The sequence below is a fragment of the Megalobrama amblycephala genome, linkage group LG24, assembly GCF_018812025.1.
Source record: "Megalobrama amblycephala isolate DHTTF-2021 linkage group LG24, ASM1881202v1, whole genome shotgun sequence".
Lineage (NCBI taxonomy): Eukaryota > Metazoa > Chordata > Actinopteri > Cypriniformes > Xenocyprididae > Megalobrama > Megalobrama amblycephala.
In genome coordinates this window covers 4,873,552-4,894,027 of record NC_063067.1, presented here as the reverse complement: position 1 = coordinate 4,894,027, position 20,476 = coordinate 4,873,552, and the positions used below count along the sequence as shown (strand labels likewise).

Below are 20,476 nucleotides of genomic sequence, written 5' to 3'. Positions count from 1 at the left end.
CTGTGATTTCCTGGGTCCTGTGCAAAGACAAAACAATGCAATTCATAAAGCCATTTGAAAAGTAGCAAAAAAAAAATGAAGGCATGTTAAAAAAAAAAAGTGTGTACACAAATTTTAATATTTGATAAGTTTACAAGTCAGTTTTACTTATAGTTATCAGATTATTCAGGTTTCTTTAATGTTGTTTTCTTTTCATGACATTTGTCTGCTGTCAGTACAAGAAAGATGGTTTCAAATCACTCAAGAGTTGCTTTAAAAGTTGTAATTAAAAAAAAAAAATGCTAAAGGCATATCTTTTTCGTCAGCACTTGACCCAGTAATAGTAGCACTTATTTCGATTTCTATTTTCTATTTGTGTATTTATAAAAAAAATATATATATTCCTTGCTACAAGCACTTTACTGATGTAACTGTGACTTCACACAACACTTACATACTTTTGTTCTCATGTTGATTTGATTGCTTCTCCTATTCTCATTTGTAAGTCGCTTTGGAGAAAAGCATCTGCTAAATGACTAAATGTAAAAGTCACTTGCTTTAATTACTATGCTATACATTGTTTTTCTTTACAGTATGTTTTTATTAGTCATTGCAGTCATAACATTTTTTATTTGAAGTCACAACAGTTCAGCAGGGTGAGTGAATGAAAACTATATATTTTGTGCATTTATCTTTATGTTTATTTAATGTGTAATTATATAAAATGACAAATGTTTATAGCTCTCATAGTTGACACAGGATGAAGACTGAAGATGAAATGTAGAAACATATTTATTAAAACAGAGAAGATAGGGAGCGCAACGGTGTATAAAACATACAACAACCGACAATCAACTGAGAAGAAAACGGTACTTAAGTACTGAATCAACAAAGATAATTATCAACAAATCAACAAAGATAACAAGATATCAATGAATGAATATAACAAGATAATTAATCAAACACAGCTGAAGTCAACAAACTCCTAATGACAGTGACCATGGCAAGTTCAGGAATACAAAGAAACACAAGAACAGGAACGATATCCCTGTGGCGAAGATGTAAACAGCCGATGGCACAGCCACAGACCCAGTGCTCCACGGTGCCAACAGCCCACAGCCCACGGAGTCAATGGAGGGAGGAGCCAAGATGTTGTGGTGGCTGACAGCATCTGGAGATGACCGACAAATACTGAGCTGGTGGATTCGAAGGCGCAGACTGAAGGCTGATGGAGCGGAGCAATGTCGCAGGCACTGTTGTGGCCAGTCTGCAGTGCTATAATTTGTTTCAAATGTCCTCTTAAAGAAAGCTCTGAGTCAGAAGTTCCAGGTCTTCAGAAGATAATCTATATTGCCAGGCAACAAAGATGCTAGCACCACATCTGACCTATACAGCACAAAAGAGCATGTTTTATATGTTTTTCTTATCACTATAATCCAATGGGGATCCCTCTAGCTATATTTTTCTTTTTTCTTTTAGCTCCACCCTGGCATTTTGCCACCACTGTTTATGAATCCTCATACATTTCAGTTATATTGGTGGAAAGTCCCCGGTCGTTCTATTTTTTAAAAACATTAATCTAATGGTAATTTTTGGTACTTTCCACAGCTTGTTATTGTTCCCATACTTTGAATACATTTGGTACTTTCCATGCAGTAAACCTGGTATTTTACAGTATTTCACACAGGCTATTTCTACGGTTAATACATCAATGAACAATGAATTTCCCCAACAGTACCAGGTACCAGCGATGAGCGTCAGAGGCAGAGCCAGAGTGCCCGAGGACTGGAGTGAAGACGGTGTGACTGAGGATAGAGGTGAAGCTGAAGGGAAAGAGAAATCCGCTGCAGCTATAAGGGTGGAGGGACGGAGCACAGCGAATAGTAAGCCCGTGGTGGAGTAGAGTGATGACTGACCAAGGGGGAGTTGGTGGACAAGGGTCTCCGGTAGAGCCGAAGTTGGGAGGAGCCAAGAGCATGACCGGTGTCTGAAGCACAAGTATAAGCACGACAATGAACTTGACATTGGCTGGCGAGTGCCTAAGATATCACTACTGATGCATCCGTGAGTAGAATACATCATCCACTTCTTGTCTGAAGGAGTTTGTCTGTGCAGGAATACTTGAAGCATGGGAAAGAGATAGTGTCTCATTCCCCTTTTCAGGGAACCATGGTTACATGCATAACCTAAACCATTCCCTTTCCAATGGGAACTCGCGACGCATCCTTTAGAGGACACTATGGGGAACAAATACCCACACAGCCACGCTGAAGGGATGAGTGCCCTATTGGCTGACATAAAGTCAAGACCTGGAGGAGTCCCCATCCCTAAGGTACACACTCGTGTCACGACTAATTCCCTATGGCAAGAGCCAGAGCTACAGATCGGCCGTCAGTCAGCGTCATTCTGTTCTTGCGTGGATGTTAAAAAAAGATTTCATTTTGCAGTATAGCTAGTAAGTCAACAGTTTTCTTTTATATGTATTTTTTGGCTTATCCTATAGTTGAGGGACATGTTGTAGACTATTTAATTTAGCCTATTTTTCTCTGTTATTTAACCTATTATTCTTTGTGACATTTTTTTCTGACATTTTTTTAGGGTGACAAATAACAAATACAAATCTTGTATATGCAACATTTTATATTTATTATCCCCAATCACTCTCTTTCTTTAGGGAAAGTTTAAACACGAAATTCTGGAAACAATCTTTATCGGGACCGTCGGGTCGGGAAGAAAATCACTATATGTGTATAGTGGGTGAACACAGAGTGAATTTTAGGCGGGAGTGGGTACGTGCGGAATAGAACCATTGTGGGAGCGGGTGGGAGCAGACCTCTAGACCAGAGCTTCTAAAGAACGGAGGCCTCAACAGGGTGACTCTAAAAGAGAGGAGGCCTAACTACATTTTATATTCAGGCCAGCTTCCAAGGAGGCTTACAGAGAACCTAACCACTCAGAACTTCTGTTCAGGTAGAGCCCTGAAGAGCGGAGGCCTCAAGCCTCAAGGAGGACTACTTTCAAGTAAGAGGCATAGCAACACTAACAAAAAGGCAGCAGCCAAGAGGGCTCAGCAAGAGTTGGCAACCTGGCATTACTACCGATTCCAGCTCTAAGGATGGATGCCTCAACAAACTGACTCTCAAAGTGAGAGAAAGCCTAGCTATGTCCTAATAGAGAACAGCTATCAAGGAGGCTACTGAGAACATCATAACCTGAGGAGGCCTGGCAACACTCCATACTAAGCCTAAGCCTAAATAGCCAGGTATACTCCCTGCCCGTGCTATAAGGACACAGGACCTTGCTTGGGGGAGCAGAGGCCTCAGCAGGATGACTCTGTAGTGAGAAGAGGCCTAATAATGCTCACTTTTTACAAGCAGTACCCAAGGAGGCTAACAGAGAGCTTAACAACTTAATCCCTAGCTGGACTCAGAGGACAGATTCCTAGTAGTATGTACAACACAACCTTATAATTAATACAGGCAGAGCTCAGGGGAGCGGATGGCCAAAAAAATTGTTGCTTTTTGGTTAGTAGAGACCTCAGCAGGATGACTCTCTATAGCGAAAGGAGGCCTAATAATGCTCACTTCTTACAAGCAGTACCCAAGGAGGCTCACAGAAATCCTAACAGCTTGGTCCATAGCTGAACTATTCTTGTAGTACGTCCTACACCTGCAAAGTAGGCTACACAGCGTCTTTATTAATACAGGGGAGCAGATGGCCAAAAACGACTAAAAATGCTCCCAACCTAGGGGCACCAAAGGAGGCTCAGACAGAGAGCCTACAACTCAGTGCTACTGCATAATCTGGCTCAGAGAACAGAGGCCTTAGCATGACTCTTTAAAATGAAATAAGGACTAAATATGTTCCAAGCTTTCAAGGAGGATCACAGAGAGCCTACAGCTCGAAATTGCTTTTCATGCAGAGCTCTGAGGAGCAGAGGCAAGGACAACTCTGAGGAGAGCCTAACCATTTTATACTACTGCCTAGTCGACTTCTAAGGGCAGAGGCCTCAGCATGATGATTCTAACGCAAGAGAAAGCCTACTATGCCCAACGCTAAGAAAAGCCATTAAGGAAGCGCAGAGAACATATCGCAACTTGATACTGCTGCCCAGACAGAGCTATAAGGAGTGGAGGCCTCAGCCTCACTCACTTTGTAAAGACAGTAGCCAAGGAGGCTTACAGAGAGCCTAACAACTTGACACTACTGCCTGGCCGAGCTCTAAGGATGGAGGACTCTGCATAATGACTCTCTAAAGCGAGAGCTTACATACTACACCCTACGCTCGAGACTGCTTCCCAAGGAGGCTCACAGAGATCATAAAGCCCCGGGCATATTTCACTTTCCATGCCCGGACGGGTCCGCGCATCTTTCAAGGTATACTAAACCACGGATGCGCCCAGATGACCGAGTTCGACACATGCGCAGTACAATTTTTTTCTATACTTTTACCTGACATTGTGTCATCAATGGGACATTCGCTGGGCAGGATCGGAAAAGAAAAATAGTGCATCCACCATTGCAACATAGTTCAGAAGATATACCAAGAGAACAGGAATCAAAAACGATGGAGAAGGCATGCCTTTGGGTTTACTTGTATTGTTTTTGAATCGTTCTTTACACACTCTTCTTCAAAGACTACACATTGTGCTCAGTACTGTGCGTATTGCCACCTAGTGGACTCTTCTGTCCTGCTTGTGCATGCGCTGTTGCACACGCACCGTCCGCGCGGTCTCGAAATTTGGGCTGCACGCGGATGGGGTGTGCGGCCGGCTGCTAGCCCTCCGCATGATGTAATTTTCGGTGCACGAACGCGGACGGCCGAAGTATACCCGGGGCTTAACAACTCAGAGCTGCTATCTCAGCGGAGCTCCTTCATAAGAGACCTATAAAAACCTGTGCATTTCTCTGAAAATGTGTGTTATTGAGCAATCCTTGTTTCACAGTTAAACGCACTAAATGTGAGCTGTGTGTATCTCTGTTCCATCCTGCTGTAATACAACATCAAGAAATACAGGCTGCTTTCATCATTTCAAACAAACATTTATTTCCTGTGGATTTGCATGTACATAAATTGAAATTTGAACTCTTATCTTTACAAAACACACCTTGGCACATTTTAAAACATCTGAAAACATTTAATTGTAGAACTGAGTCTTTTACAAGCACCTCAGTCCGTTTTCAAGTCATCTGATGGTGCGGTACATCATGAAGTCTACAGTGGTGCATCGTGGGAATTTGCCGATGGAGCTCTCCTCCACGGGCGTGTAGACTTTGATCTGCCGCATGTGCGTGTCTCGTCCGTTCTGGTGGTTAGCCAACACGGCGATCTGGATCATGAAGGTCCTGATGGGATTGTTCACCAGATCCAACAGAGGGATGTGAATCCACCCGCTTGGCTCCACCATCTCCAGCTGCTGCTCAAACACACACAAACTCGTGTTACAATCAAAAGGTTTATTCTGTGAAAATGCACATAATTCTGCTTATTACATGGTTGCTTACCAAATAAATGAAAGATTGATTTAAGTTATGAATAATTTTATTATGCAAAAACAACGAGAACATGTTAAAAAATACTGTTTAACATCATTACATAAAATTAATGTACCATAGAATGCCACAAATGAATCACAATCAACTATTTCAACTTATAGATTAAGGCTATAACATCTTCAAGTCAGCTTTATTTCTATAGCACTTTATGCAATACAGATTGTTTCAAAGCAGATTTGCAGTGATCAACAGAAAAACAACAGAATCAATTATGCAAACTTCATCATATATGAGACAGATCCAATTTCAGCAGGAAACCAGTTCTAAAAAAAGTCAATAGTGTTATTATTCAGCTTGAGTCAGTTCAGTGTTGGTTCAGTTAAAGGTGCAATATGTAAGATTTTTGAGGTAAAATATCCAAAAACCACTAGACCAGTGTTATATATTTTGTTCATTGAGTACTTACAATATCCCAAATGTTATTTGTAAATCGTGAGAAAATAGCAATTTTAAACAAGGCTCTGGGACGTGTGAGGAGTCGCCTGTCAATTGCATCATACCCGTGTTACCCTTGGTTTCCAGTTTTATTTTGTAGAAACCATGGAAACACCAAAGACACTTTAATATTTACATGTTTTAATAGACAAGGGAACAACTGTTTTGATAAATTTATAGACAGAAAACTAATTATCGTTATATAACAACACGTTTAGTCTTATTGTTTAAATCTTATTTTGCGAGTACCATGCTTTGCCATGCCTCAGAGAAAAACACTATTTTGTGAAGCAGCTAACATAACATAATCAGATGCAGCTTTATTTTTAGTAACAGTAATAAAGCATTTTCTCCATCATCCAATACATTTTAAAATGAATTGCATGCCATTTATCAACACAAGCCATCCAACATTTAATATGATATTCTAAAATCGATCTATCTTACTGCAGTGTGTAACAGTGTCTCACAGCAGCCGCCGTGCAAACGCACAGAGTAACATTATAACACTCTCAAATATATCTAATATGATAAACAGAGCTGCGTTACCTCATACTCATGACCGGAAAAGCGGAAGCAGCGCTGGCGACTGCGGCATAATAAAAGTTCCGCTGCTCGTGAGGCGTGTGTTGATCAATCGCTCCAGCTCCTCGTTCAGCTCAACAACACTCACTCCTGCTCTGCTTCATACTACAGTAACGTAGACCACATGTCCCAAGTTTCCGTGCTCAAACTTGGCGTCATCAAGCTATGCCTTTGTTTTGAATAGGCCTCTAGCGACCTCTAGCGGACAGAATTATTACATATTGCACCTTTAAGTTCAATAACTGTCTAAAGTTTTTGAAAAATCAGACAAAAAAATACAAAGGTACAAGACTGTGTACCAAACGGCTTTGGTGAGGGAAAGAACTGCAATCCCATGAAGCATTGCAAAGAGCATAATCGAATAAAAAAAAAACGATGGAGAAATATAAACCTACTCATTAAAAAGGTTGATTACATATATAAACAACATTTTAATTTTTTTGCAAAATATGCATATAGTCAAATATTTAAGTTTTTTGAGAGCGTAGAGAGATTGACACGATTACGTTCACGGTGCTTTATGGAGTGGGCGGAGCTAACAAGCTCTTTTGGAGCTTTCTGATTGTTGGAATTTTCTGCACAGCATCATGGGTAATGTAGTTTTTCACCATGATTTCTGCTGTTAAACAATATTATTTTAAAACTAAGTTGAAATAATGCGGGCTGGCAGCTTCAACAGAAGTAAATAATATCGATTAACAACATCGTAGCTCACAGTAGGGCTCTCTTTACAGCTTATAAGTTATCGTTAAAATTCCCCATGGAGAAACTGAATAAAGTTTTTACTTCCAGAACCCGACTGTTGCACTCAATTATGAAACAAGTTCAATTCAGCTATAAGCAGCTCTGTGTGTTTATTCAGCTCAAGTCAGTTCAGCTCGTGATCTGCGTCTCTCACCCGGATCTCCTGCAGGTTGTGGAAGTTGTTTCCCACTCTGACCGAGATCTTGCTGGGAGTGTAGCTTTCATCAGATTTATAATCGGCATAAATACACAGCATCTTCACAGTGTCTTCCTCCTAACAGGACGCAACACATTTACAGTCTTTCAGTATCTAGAACATTTAAGTTACAAACCCAAATATATATATTATAATATTCATCATAAATCACGAATGCATATTTTAAAATGTTAAAAAGACACATTTATTAGTATCAAAATGTCTAAATACTGCCAGATTAATCGATACAGTGGATCAATCAGGTCATTTAGTAGCTGTTTGAGACTCTACCTGAACTGAATGTTCACTAGATGTGGCTGAGAGCCATCGGACTGCCAGTACGTCTCCAGATTATCATCCCTCAACTGGTCGACTCCAAAACCTTCACACAGAAAGAGAATCAATGAAAAATGAAACAGAGGCAATAATCAGGTGTGCAATGAGATTAAATAAGACCCACACCTGGCTTGCACGAGGACAACGACCACACGGCTTGTGATCCGATCTCTCGGACGGTACCCGTGCGTTCCAGCTGCTTGGGGTCGGCACCTGGGGGGGTTTTAGTGGCGGTTGCCATGGTTACTGAGGAAGAAAATGAGGACAGACAGAAGGGATGGAATTTAAAAAACACCCACAGACAGCATTAAAAAACACTTATTAATAATAATGCAATGTACAGATGCTTTACATTTACTACTAATACTAATATCGACATATATTAGTAGTTTTTACTTAGAAAAAAACATAGCTCCAGTGTCCAAAACACTTAAACTATGGCAATGCATTTTTAATTTAAAAAATGTTATATACTGATGAATGGGAAAGTGTCCCACCCAATCAACCTGAATTCACCCTACACACACACACACACACACACACACACACACACACACACCCCAAATTATTTTACCTACATAGCATCTTACAATATTAACTAATATAAATATATAGTTAAGAATATTCAGCTGTGTGGTATATATATATCACAGTAACATGACATATACCTGAACACTTAATAAACACATTTACAAAGTAAAAATATATTTGAGTTTTACAATAACACGGTAGTTTAATCAAAAATATCTACCTTTAATCTTTTCAACAAAACAAATCCACAGTTACTCACCGGCGCTCAAAAACACTCCCACAACTGTGTCTTCTCACATTTGTTTCCACAATTAAGGTACGTTTAGGGACATTTTCTTAAAATATAGGTAAAATATAATCGCAAACATCCAAGTACTGTTCGCATTTGCCCGGCATTGGCGCGTTCTAATCACGTCAGGGCACTTCGATTGCGTCGCGTCCCTTTAGCGTCGCGCGCTCTGGCGCCATCTTTGCTACCGGTGTTGTCTCGTGCGCGCCGGAGTAGCACGCGCTGGTCGTCTCTTCACACAGTAAGGAGGAATTCCGAGCTTATTAACGCGTTATACTGCGCTGTTCCGATCAGCGGGAGGTGAGCAGCGTTTTATTGGCATTTTATAATAATTTAATGGCGATTCATAGGTAGTTTGACAGGCAAAAATCGCAGCAGCTGTGTGCGCATGCCGCCCTACGCGCGAGGCCTTTTCCGTTTTTATTTAAATATTCCCGTTATCCACGAATATTTAATGAATGTCATTCTGAAGAACAAAGTGTATGACAACTAAACAGACATTTTTAGAAAAAAATCAGTCACATAATGTGACGTGTTGGGGGTAAAATACCGGTGGGAACTCTCTGAGGTAAATTCTGGCGTCATCGTTATTCCCACAAGTGCGCGCGATAGAGGCACGACGAGTGCGCGCACAATCTCCACGTGTTCGAAATGATTAAATCCATCGATTTCTGATCATTTATAACCGTTTTAAACAGAACTCTGAATGTAATTTTTGTCCATAATGTAAAGGGGGAATACTAGTCTTATCAGATTCAAAGTGTGCTGTGGTGTGGTTACAAATTAACGGTCTGATGATTGAAAGATTGCAGGTTCGAGTCCCATCAGGAGGCTCATGAACTGACTATTGTGTGGTTTTTTTAAGACAATAAACCTCAGGTTATTATAGCAGAACTTTAATGAGCGCACAGTGAGTCACTGCATCTGATAAATGACTAATAAGTAATCAAATGACTAATATCTGTGTTCAGTAGGATGACAGTGCAGTCTATGTATGTTTAAACGAGCTGTCACGTGATGCCAGCGCTGCACTGTCAGAAATGGCAACTCAGCAACTTCATTCATCCAGATGGTGAGCTGTCTGTCAGTCTGACTCATGAAACCGTACATCAGACCAGGTTTTGAGATGGTTTTCTTGCCAGACTTATTCACGGGCACCATAAGGAAAGCATTTTGTGAGCGTGTAACATCTGGTTTCCATTTTATCTGATCATATTCATGAGATCGTGTGTTAACTAGTGATAAACTTGGGCGGTCGTTTCTTACTGGTTCAAATGAAAACTCCAGTCATCATTTCCTGCGCACTGTTGGCATTAATCTTTATCTCCTTCTTTCTAGTGAGGTCTAGACCTCCTCAGTTCCTGTAGATCTCCGTCGCCAGTGCGCGACATCAAACCAGCCAAATGGCCGACAAGAACACCAGAATCGCTATTGTAAACCACGACAAGTGTAAGCCCAAGAAATGCCGTCAAGAGTGCAAGAAGAGCTGTCCGGTGGTGCGCATGGGTAAGAGTCGCACGGTGAATTCGCTTGATTTCAGGTTTTGTGCGTTATTTATGTGTGCTCGTGTGTTTTCTCAGGTAAGCTGTGTATTGAGGTCTCACCTCAGAGTAAGATCGTCTGGATCTCAGAGTCTCTCTGCATCGGATGTGGAATCTGTATTAAGGTATTTGAAGGACCCAATCACACCTCTCCAGCATTAAACTATAGCTTAACCCTGTGAAGCTTGATATATGTGGGCAGTTTCCCAAACAGGGTTTGAATTAAGACAGGAGTAGGCCTTAATCTAGAATAGTTAGTCATGGCCTTCTGAAACACAGATTAAGTACAGATTAAAGGGTTAGTTCACCCTAAAATGAAAATAATGTCATTAATTGCTCACCCTCATGTCGTTCCACACCTGTAAGACCTTCGTTCATCTTCAGAACACAAATTAAGATATTTTTGTTGAAATCCGATGTCTCAGTGAGGCCTGCATAGCCAGCAATGACATTTCCTCTCTCAAGATCCATTAATGTACTAAAAACATATTTAAATCAGTTCATGTGTGTACAGTGGTTCAATATTAATATTATAAAGCTATGAGAATATTCGCGTGTCAAACTGCAGAAATCATGTGACTTTGGGGCTCCGAACCGCTGATTCGACACACTGATTCATTTATGATCCGAAGCTTCCTGAAGCAGTGTTTTGAAATCGGCCATCACTAAATAAGTTGTTGTTTTGTTTTTTGGCGCACCAAAAATATTCTCGTGGCTTTATAATATTAATATTGAACCACTGTACTCACATGAACTGATTTAAATATGTTTTTAGTACATTAATGGATCTTGAGAGAGGAAATGTCATTGCTTTGAATGCAGGCCTCACTGAGTCATCGGATTTCAACAAAAATATCTTAATTTGTGTTCTGAAGATGAACGAAGGTCTTACGGGTGTGGAACGACATGAGGGAGAGTAATTAATGACATAATTTTCATTTTTGGGTGAACTAACCCTTTAATAACATCTGGACTATGAAGTCCTGAACTAAAATAAATTATTTTTTAAATTAATTTAATACCAACTGTGCTAATCTGAATTAGCATGACCAAGGTTGTAAACCGAAGTTGCTTCAGTCCAATAATTGTTATTCTTATGTTTACTTGATGAAAATTAGGGCTGTCCCCGACTAAAGATTCTTCTAGTCGGTTAGTAGTCATTCATTTAAGCCATTAGTTAATAATCGCATGTTTATATTAATTTAATTACTTAAATATACTGGGAGTGGAATATATATTCGGAGTCAGTGTCAGCTGCAAAGATGAAGTTGACGATGCTGACTCTCATCTCCGCAGAAATCCACCTATAGAGAGAAATGCACCTTTCATATGGATTACATAATCGAGATAATTTGTTTTTGATTCGAATTGGTTCGTTTAAAAGTAAATGTTTCAGACTTTCTGTTATGATCAATATATTGTATTATCTATTATGATCTGTTATATTATCTATATTATATTATCTATATATTATGATCTATTACTCTTATCTGTATGACATAAAATGACAGAGTATTTTAAGTTGAAAAAAATTGCAAGTGATCGCGCTGGCGCCTCCATATCTTGCAGTAAAGCGCGTTATACTTAGCTTCTACACTTCGCACGATCACTTGGATTTATAATAGTGCATATTTATCTATGTTAACATTAGAGCCATGTAAAGTTGCTGCTACTTGCTTGTTTCAAATGATAAGCCAAATTTGAGGTTGCTGGATTATAGAAAAATCTTTGGATTTCCTGCCCGACATGCACTAGGACCCACTATTAACTATCTCTCCCTTACAGACTGCATGATTCGCCACTTCCTATGGTTGTTTTTTTTTTTTTTTGCAGCTAACTGACTCTAAACTATCAATCAGACAACAGAAGGCAAATAGTAGATTGTGTGCAGCAGTTTTGATAATGTTGATCATTCATTTAGAGGCTTTAGAAATGTATCAAATATGATTCAATAGGCTCTATAGGGTTAAACATGCAAATCAAACTACATTTTTGTTTTTATGCCAAATGCTCAACAACAACCATATACTTAAACAATTTCTTTAATAATATTTAATCTGGTTTTAATTATTTGTTTCATTTAAGAAATGTCCATTTGGTGCTCTGTCCATCGTGAACCTGCCAAGCAACCTGGAGAAGGAAACCACACACAGATACTGTGCCAATTCCTTCAAACTGCACAGGTACAAACATGCATCTCCTCTGAGTCATCAGAACCTTAATTATGATTCAGCGTGTTGTGAGTTTAATCTGAGTGTTTGTGTTCTTCAGGTTGCCCATCCCTCGTCCAGGTGAGGTGCTGGGGCTTGTGGGTACTAACGGTATCGGGAAATCCACTGCTCTCAAAATCCTGGCCGGAAAACAGAAACCAAACCTGGGGAGATTTGATGTGAGTTTCTTAACACAATCCAGATCTGATCTAGTTCATATGTGTATTGATGTTGTATTTGAGATCATGTTTGTGTATTTTTTTTTTAGGCTCCTCCTGACTGGCAGGAGATCCTGGCGTATTTCCGTGGCTCAGAGCTGCAGAACTACTTCACTAAGATCCTGGAAGACGACCTGAAGGCCATCGTAAAGCCGCAGTATGTTGATCAGATCCCCAAAACCGTTAAGGTCAGTATCAGTCAGCTTTTATTTTAGGTTTAATAATATTTTAAATTAGACTTTATTTTTAATATGTTATTCAATTTTTTTTGTAATTTGATGTGCTTTTGTTTGCTTTTTTTTATTATTATTGTTATTTAAGTATAATTTATTTTAGTTTTTATTCACTTCCAGTTAATAATTTGTGATTCAACTTAAGTTTCGCTTTGTTTTTCATTCGCTATAACTAGTATTTAATTGCAGCTTTATTTCAGTTAACAGAAATGTTAATAATAGTTTTAGTTAATGATGATAACCCTGGTCAGTATGTAATTTTTGTGTTTGACTTGATTTGTGTTGTAATTCTCTATTTTGTCCTGTAGGGGTCAGTAGGCTCCATCCTAAGCAGGAAGGATGACACCAAGACAGAGGAGCTGGTGTGTGAACAGCTGGGTATGTACACATGGGTTTCTTTTTGTGCAGTATTACCAAAGTAAATCCCTTTAAGGCAAATCATTTCACTCGGTGGCCATCTTTGAAATGCCTCTCGGGCAGTTCTTTCAGTCATGCAAATATCTCTTTGAATAAAGAAACATCAAATTCTCCAAAGCTGTTCACCAAGCTTCATATTTCACCACAAATCTAACAACAAGTGTCTCATAAATTGCTTCTAAACACCCAGATCATACAAAAAAAATGCATTTTTCACATGCGCATCTGTTTTTTTATAGCAACTGGAGCTTCTAATGGGGATTGGCTTTTATTTAGAAAGCGGGGTTTGTTCCGCCATATTGCGCGTTACAGTTTTTGCCATTCATAGACAAATGAGTGTGCTGTCTTTGTATATCTAATGTCTTTGGTATTATTAATATATTTAGAAATGTGACTGAATAATAGAGTTAGTTTGGTTGCATCATGTGCATCATGTGACTGGTTGTTCTGTTCCCTGATTGGTTAGATCTGTTGCACTTACGTGAGCGTAATGTTGAGGACCTATCAGGAGGAGAGCTGCAGAGATTCGCCTGTGCAGTCGTCTGCATTCAGAGAGCTGATATGTGAGTCCCTCCCTGTGCTGAAAGGGTTATTATCGTTAACTACAGTGATTACGAGCATTTTTGGTAACTGAAATGAAGCGCAAATAATTGAGAATATAAATATTAGATGAAAAACTAAATTGGAAATGCTGCCTTGGCAACTAACTGAAATACATTTTAAAGGGTTAGTTCACTCAAAAATGAATAATGTCATTAATTACTCACCTTTGTGTCGTTCCACACCCGTAAGACCTTCATTCATCTTCAGAACACAAATTAAGATATTTTTGATGAAATCCGATGGCTCAGTGAGGCCTGCATAGCCAGCAATGACATTTCCTCTCTCAAGATCCATTAATGTACTAAAAACATATTTAAATCAGTTCATGTGAGTACAGTGGTTCAATATTAATATTATAGAGCAACGAGAATATTTTTGGTGCGCCAAATGAACAAAATAACGACTTTTTAACAATATTTAGTGATGGCCAATTATTTTTGGGTGAACTAACCCTTTAAGATTAAACACTAAAATTACTAATTGGAAATATAAGTAAAGTAAAACATATAAATAAAAAATAAACCTAAATAGTAAAATTAAAAATAATAAAATTACAAAAGCACTAAAAAATGAGAACTGAAATTGTTAAAAAAAAACATAACCTAAATCAAAATAAATTATAATAGTATATAAATTTTAAAACAACACTGCTGTGCTACACACTTAAAGAGACAAGTTTAATAATTAAATTATATTATTATAAATAATTACATTTTTTATATATATTTATAATATACATTTTGGTTTTAGTAATTTTGTTTTGAGCTGTCATGTAATTTTTATTAGGTTTTTTTTAATACTTTTTTTGGTATTTTAATTCTTTTTGTAATTTAGTTGCGAAGGCTGCATTTCTAATTTTTAATGTGTGTGTGTTTATGTGTGTGTGTATATATATATATATATATATATATATATATATAAAAAATTAGGGCTGACCGATATATCGCATGCGATTGTCACGCGCATTTCGTCAGTAAAGCCGGTTCCCTGATTACCGCTAAATCGCCATCACCTGCTTTCAAATGGAGCGGCATTTAATAGACAGAGTCGTAGTTCACTGACAAACTACGAAAATCGCGTTCATTATCGCAGATGAAACGCCTTCGATAGTCAACGCGATATTGCGTGGCTTGTCAGTGAACTACGACTCTGTCTATTAAATGTATTATTAAATACAATACAAATGTATAATTTATATGTATAATTAAATATATATATATATATATATATATATATATATATATATATATATATATATATATATATATATATATATATATATATATTTTTTTTTTTTTTTTTTTTTTTTTTCAGCTTTATTTGACCAATTTTAATAGTTTTGTTTAACAATAACACTGGTATCAATGGTGTTTCTCTCTCTGTAGTTTCATGTTTGACGAACCGTCCAGTTATCTCGATGTGAAACAGAGGCTGAGAGCTGCCATCACGATCCGCTCCCTCATTTCTCCAGACAGGTGAGTCTCCTTTCATGTTGAGAAAGCGGCTCTGAAGCTGTCATCGTTACTGCTCTTTACTAGTCCCTAAACCTCGTATTCCTCGGGCTGTGCAGGTACATCATTGTGGTGGAGCACGACTTGAGTGTGCTGGATTACCTGTCCGACTTCATCTGCTGTCTGTATGGCGTTCCCAGCGCTTATGGTGTGGTGACCATGCCCTTCAGCGTCCGAGAAGGTTCGACCCCTTGCATGTGATGTTCAGAAATGTCTCTTTTGACTGATCTTAAAGTCTTACATTTAGTTTTATCGAATTTGAGGTCATTAAAAGTCTTTATATAATATTTTAATTTAATTGCTTTAATTGCTTAATATTTTAATTGCTACTTTTAATTCTTAAAATGATTTCTTTAATTCAACTTTAATTTCAACTTTGTTTTTTTACATGTGCATCAACAATGCTTCTATCGTCTGTTTCTATCGCCTGTGTTTTGATCCAGAGATACTCTTTCAAAAGATGTGTATCGTATAATATTTAAAACACTGATTGCCGGATATTTCCGTCAATGGCGGGGAAGAGTTGTCTCATAAATGAAGGGTTTTTTATTTTGACAATAACATTCTCTTTTTTTATTTCAGGAATCAATATTTTCCTGGACGGATATGTGCCGACAGAGAACTTGCGCTTTAGAGAGACGTCTCTGGTGTTTAAAGTGGCTGAGACGGCCGCTGAAGAGGAAGTGAAGAAGATGTGTCGTTACCAGTATCCCAACATGAAGAAGTGCATGGGAGAGTTCTCGCTCAGCATCACGGAAGGAGAGTTCACAGACTCCGAGATCATGGTCATGCTTGGAGAGAACGGTGAGATGAGAATGCATGTGGGTTTGTCCCCACACAACAGGATTTCTGATCGTAAATATGTATTTAATGTTGTATATTTACGATTTTAGATCTGTGCTGCCCCATCGCCGAGCACATTCAATCACTCTAACACACTTCACACCACTGGAGAATCTGATAAGAGAGTCTGTAGAACCATCAAGATAATCAGGACTTTACCTAGGATTTTCGGAAGGGAAGAATTGGGCCCAAAATCAGCCTGGTTATCTTGTAGTGTGTGGCTGCCTTTAGCTTCAGACACAGATGATAAAGTTCCACTCTCACCTGTGCCGTGTGTCGTTATTGCCTGAGGGCGACACACCTGCTAGCCTAATGTTGCAGCCTAGAAACATCCCGAACACAGGAATTCAAGAAGTTAATATGAGAATACAGGCACTGGGGCAGTGTCTCTGTACATACAAACACCACCACACATTTTTACTGGACCATAAGAAATTATTGAGAGGAATTGTTTTTTATTATGAGTCAATACTTAATATATTTGTTTAAATCCTGCATAGTGCACATTTTAAGGAAGTGATTATTGTGATTTGCATTTTCCTCTAAACAAGTCTTCCTATTTCAGGAACTGGGAAAACCACGTTCATCAGAATGCTTGCAGGCGGCCTCAAACCGGATGGAGGAGGTAAAAATCACCACACACCAATCCAATAGTCAACATATTTCATTTGTTTTAACCACAATTTTTTTTTTTTTTTTTTTTACTAAACCTATTTCATTGGGTTGTAATATTACTACTAGATTCTATTAGATTTTTGATTTTTAATCAAGTTAATCCAAATTTAGAAAAATGGATCTTGAATGTCATATTTAGTCCAGTATCTCTTAAACATCATTTATTAAATTGTGCTGGTTTAAGTTCTCTTGGGAAATTATATTATTACCCTTTTTTTTTTTTTTTTGTTCCACAAGATAACCAAAGCATCTGTCATGGTGTTAAAAAACATTTTTTCATTATTCTATTATTAATGCAAAGAATAATTACTAGAGTCTAATACAGCTAAAATACACTTTTTTTGACTTATGGAGCATTTATTATTTCTTTTTCTTTTGGGAAGTCACAGATTTTATTTTGTTTTTTGGGAGATTTGGAAATTTTCATCCCACAGGAATAGCAAATCTACACACAAACAGGTTGATTTATACATGCAAACAGATATACACACATTTTTAAATTTCTTTTTGTGGTTTCTGAGTGTCTGTTGTGTTTCTCAGGTGAGGTGCCCATCCTCAATGTCAGCTACAAACCACAGAAGATCAGCCCCAAATTTAAAGTGAGTTTGAACTGAGTTTATGAGTGTTCATCTGTACACTATACATCAAACTGCAGGAATCCTCACTCTGTGTGTGTGTTTCAGGGCAGCGTACGAGCCCTGCTGCACGATAAGATCAGAGATGCGTACACACACCCTCAGTTCGTTACTGACGTCATGAAGCCCATGCAGATCGAAAGCATCATTGACCAGGACGTGAGTACACCAGGGTTATTTATAATTCAGTTTAGGGGTGTAGCACCATTGTAGTACACTGCACAGACAGGTTAACTCAAACACAGGGTCACAGGTCACACTGGTTTCGTCTCTGTCTGCGTGTAGGTCCAGAATCTGTCTGGTGGTGAGCTGCAGCGCGTGGCTTTGGCTCTGTGTTTAGGAAAGCCTGCGGATGTGTATCTGATCGACGAGCCGTCGGCCTATCTGGACTCTGAGCAGCGTCTGATGGCTGCCAGGGTCATCAAACGGTAACATCTACAACACTTTCATGTCTTTTGATGCGGTTTGTGCTTATTTTTATATATTAATTTCTTTAATTGCCCGGCAGATTCATCCTTCATGCCAAAAAGACGGCATTTGTGGTGGAGCACGACTTCATCATGGCCACTTATCTGGCGGACCGAGTCATAGTCTTTGACGGAATTCCCTCCAAAAACACTAACGCCAATGCGTACGTACTTCATAATGTGCATTGTAATGGATTATATATTTTCATAAATGATTGTAACCAAAGTTAAAATGCATGTTAACGTGTAGGTGATTATGAAACTAATGTTGAGATGTGTTTATCATCAGACCACAGAACCTGTTGGCCGGCATGAATAAGTTTTTATCCCAGCTTGGGATCACGTTCAGAAGAGACCCAAACAACTTCAGACCAAGAATTAACAAACTCAATTCCATTAAGGTAAACATGCATTTTGAAACAACACTTTACCAAATAAACTGGCAGATATTTTTCTTTAGGATTACATTTAACCCAAAATTAATCACTTTTAAACTTAATTGCCATCAACTCTTGATAATGAAGTTACAATCAGCTTTATTTCTTTAGTGCTTTATACAATACTGATCGTTTCAGCAACTTCAGTGATAAACAGGAAAATAATCGATGCATACTTCAAATATTCTGCTGTCATTATTCGGATCAAATCAGTTCAGTGTTGATTAATTTCAGTAACTATGTAAAGTTCAATCATGAAACAAGTTCAGTTGAGCTTTAATTTGCTCTACAGAAAATGTTATTTAGCTCAATTCAGTTTAAGTTTTGTTCTCATCCGATAGTGTCAGTGCAGTCAAATCGATAATATTACTAATTATAGTCTTTTAATCCCTAGCAAAGATTTTTTTTTAAACATTTTTCACCGTAATATGTGACCCTGGACCACAAAACCGGGTCAATTTTTTTAAATTCTGGAATCTGAGGGTGCAAAAAAAATCAAAATATAGAGAAAATCAGCTTTAAAGTTGTCCAAATGAAGTCAATGGCAATGCATATCCACTCACATTTTTGATATATTTACAGTAGAAAATTGACAAAACATCTTCATGGTACATGATCTTTACTTAATATCCTAGTGATTTTTGGCATAAAAAAAATTGATAATTTTGACCCATACGACTTATGAATGGTTTTGTGGTCCAGGGTCACATATTAGTATCAATACTTCAAAGTTCAGTTGTAAAGCAGCTCTGAAAAGACTCATTATTTGGCTCAATTCAGTTCACTGTTGATTCAGTTTAGTTCAGTAACAGTGTGAATGTTGCAAAGTTCATTATTTATGAAGCGATAGATAATAGTGTCATTATTCAGCTCGAGTCAGTTCAGTTTTGAAAGTACTGTCTTTGATCCAAACTGTTCCAGACTTCAATGTTTGGATTGTGACCATTTCGAAACCTAGCGTGTTGCCTGTTTATGCATCATAATGGGGTTTCACACTTCTGTGAACTCTAGAAATGCTGTCTAAATAGATGCCTGTGATGGATCAATTGAACCAATTGCTTCACAATATGATTCAAATGATGTTTCAAAGTGCTTGAAATGCCACACGCTGGTGATGCTGCTGGTCAAAATGGTGTAAATGCAACTCAGCCAAAACATGCAAACTAATTGCAAATGTTTAAAACCAGTAGCCATCATTGTAGCCAATCACAGACACATCTGTTGAGCCTGTGAACACAGTGGCCAATCAGAATCCGCTTAACAGCGCTCAAAATGCTAGGCGGAAATCGCAATTTTAAAATTTCAGTACCGACTTGGTACCAAAGTCGGTAGTTTTGAGAATACTATAGCCAGTATTTTTGTACCTGTTCATTAAAAACACTTTTTCTGTTGTCATTTTCAAGGATGTGGAACAAAAGAAGAGTGGAAACTACTTCTTCTTGGATGACTGAAGATCCCAATTCACAGAATTCCAGAAGTTTAGCCGCTCAGTATGACATCAAACCGGCAAACGCCGGCACTGCGGACTTACATGTTTGACTGAATTACCACCACTATCACTCTGCCCAGCGGTTCCGTTTCAAACATACAGTTCTGCTCTCTCCTCTCGTTCATTGGTGCGATTCAACAAACAGACAAGACGGATCCTGTGAGATGAAAGCTAAGCTTGTGAAATCTTGCCAAAGAGAGGAGAGGACATGATTTGAGAATGAAACCTGGAAAATATGTACGTTTCTGGGTGAATTATTGTTGTCATTAACATAATTGAAGCTCTTTTCCGGTCACAAAGCGGAGTGAACGAATTTACACACGGCAAACATGCAACTGTATATTTTGAATAAAATATTTTAATCATGTTACACGTGTTACATCATATTAAATAACCTAATTTGGCTTTTGAGTTCAGCAGTCTTGTGAAGATGCAACTGAAGCTGAAATTAAAACCAGCTACATGAAATCTGATGTCTCAGTAATATTGGGTGACACGTCTGTGCAGTGAGAATGTTTACGAATAAACTGACTTTAAAAGGAAAGA

The 20,476-nt window shown here is 38.3% G+C and overlaps 2 protein-coding genes across 3 annotated transcripts; one reads left to right on the top strand and one right to left on the bottom strand.

Annotated features, from left to right (window-relative positions):
- Positions 1 to 5,001: 5,001 nt before the first annotated feature.
- Positions 5,002 to 8,820, bottom strand: LOC125260765 (anaphase-promoting complex subunit 10-like). Its single transcript, XM_048179280.1, is given in 5 exon segments — positions 5,002 to 5,396; positions 7,454 to 7,566; positions 7,782 to 7,877; positions 7,958 to 8,077; positions 8,622 to 8,820. Coding segments are annotated over 4 exon segments (555 nt in total). The 5' UTR covers positions 8,073 to 8,077; positions 8,622 to 8,820; the 3' UTR covers positions 5,002 to 5,165.
- Positions 8,815 to 20,474, top strand: abce1 (ATP-binding cassette, sub-family E (OABP), member 1). 2 transcript variants are annotated; one of them, XM_048179278.1, is made up of 18 exons: positions 8,815 to 8,951; positions 9,990 to 10,157; positions 10,232 to 10,317; positions 12,278 to 12,375; positions 12,464 to 12,581; positions 12,671 to 12,808; positions 13,162 to 13,231; positions 13,737 to 13,833; positions 15,259 to 15,348; positions 15,444 to 15,565; positions 15,967 to 16,188; positions 16,793 to 16,852; positions 17,443 to 17,501; positions 17,586 to 17,696; positions 17,823 to 17,965; positions 18,046 to 18,168; positions 18,294 to 18,405; positions 19,845 to 20,474. In XM_048179278.1, the coding sequence occupies exons 2-18, from the start codon at positions 10,055 to 10,057 to the stop codon at positions 19,890 to 19,892; spliced, it is 1,800 nt and encodes a 599-aa protein (XP_048035235.1). In that variant the 5' UTR covers positions 8,815 to 8,951; positions 9,990 to 10,054; the 3' UTR covers positions 19,893 to 20,474. The 2 variants fall into 2 exon arrangements, with proteins under 2 accessions (XP_048035235.1, XP_048035236.1); XM_048179279.1 differs by lacking the exon at positions 8,815 to 8,951 and adding an exon at positions 9,701 to 9,723.
- Positions 20,475 to 20,476: the final 2 nt, after the last annotated feature.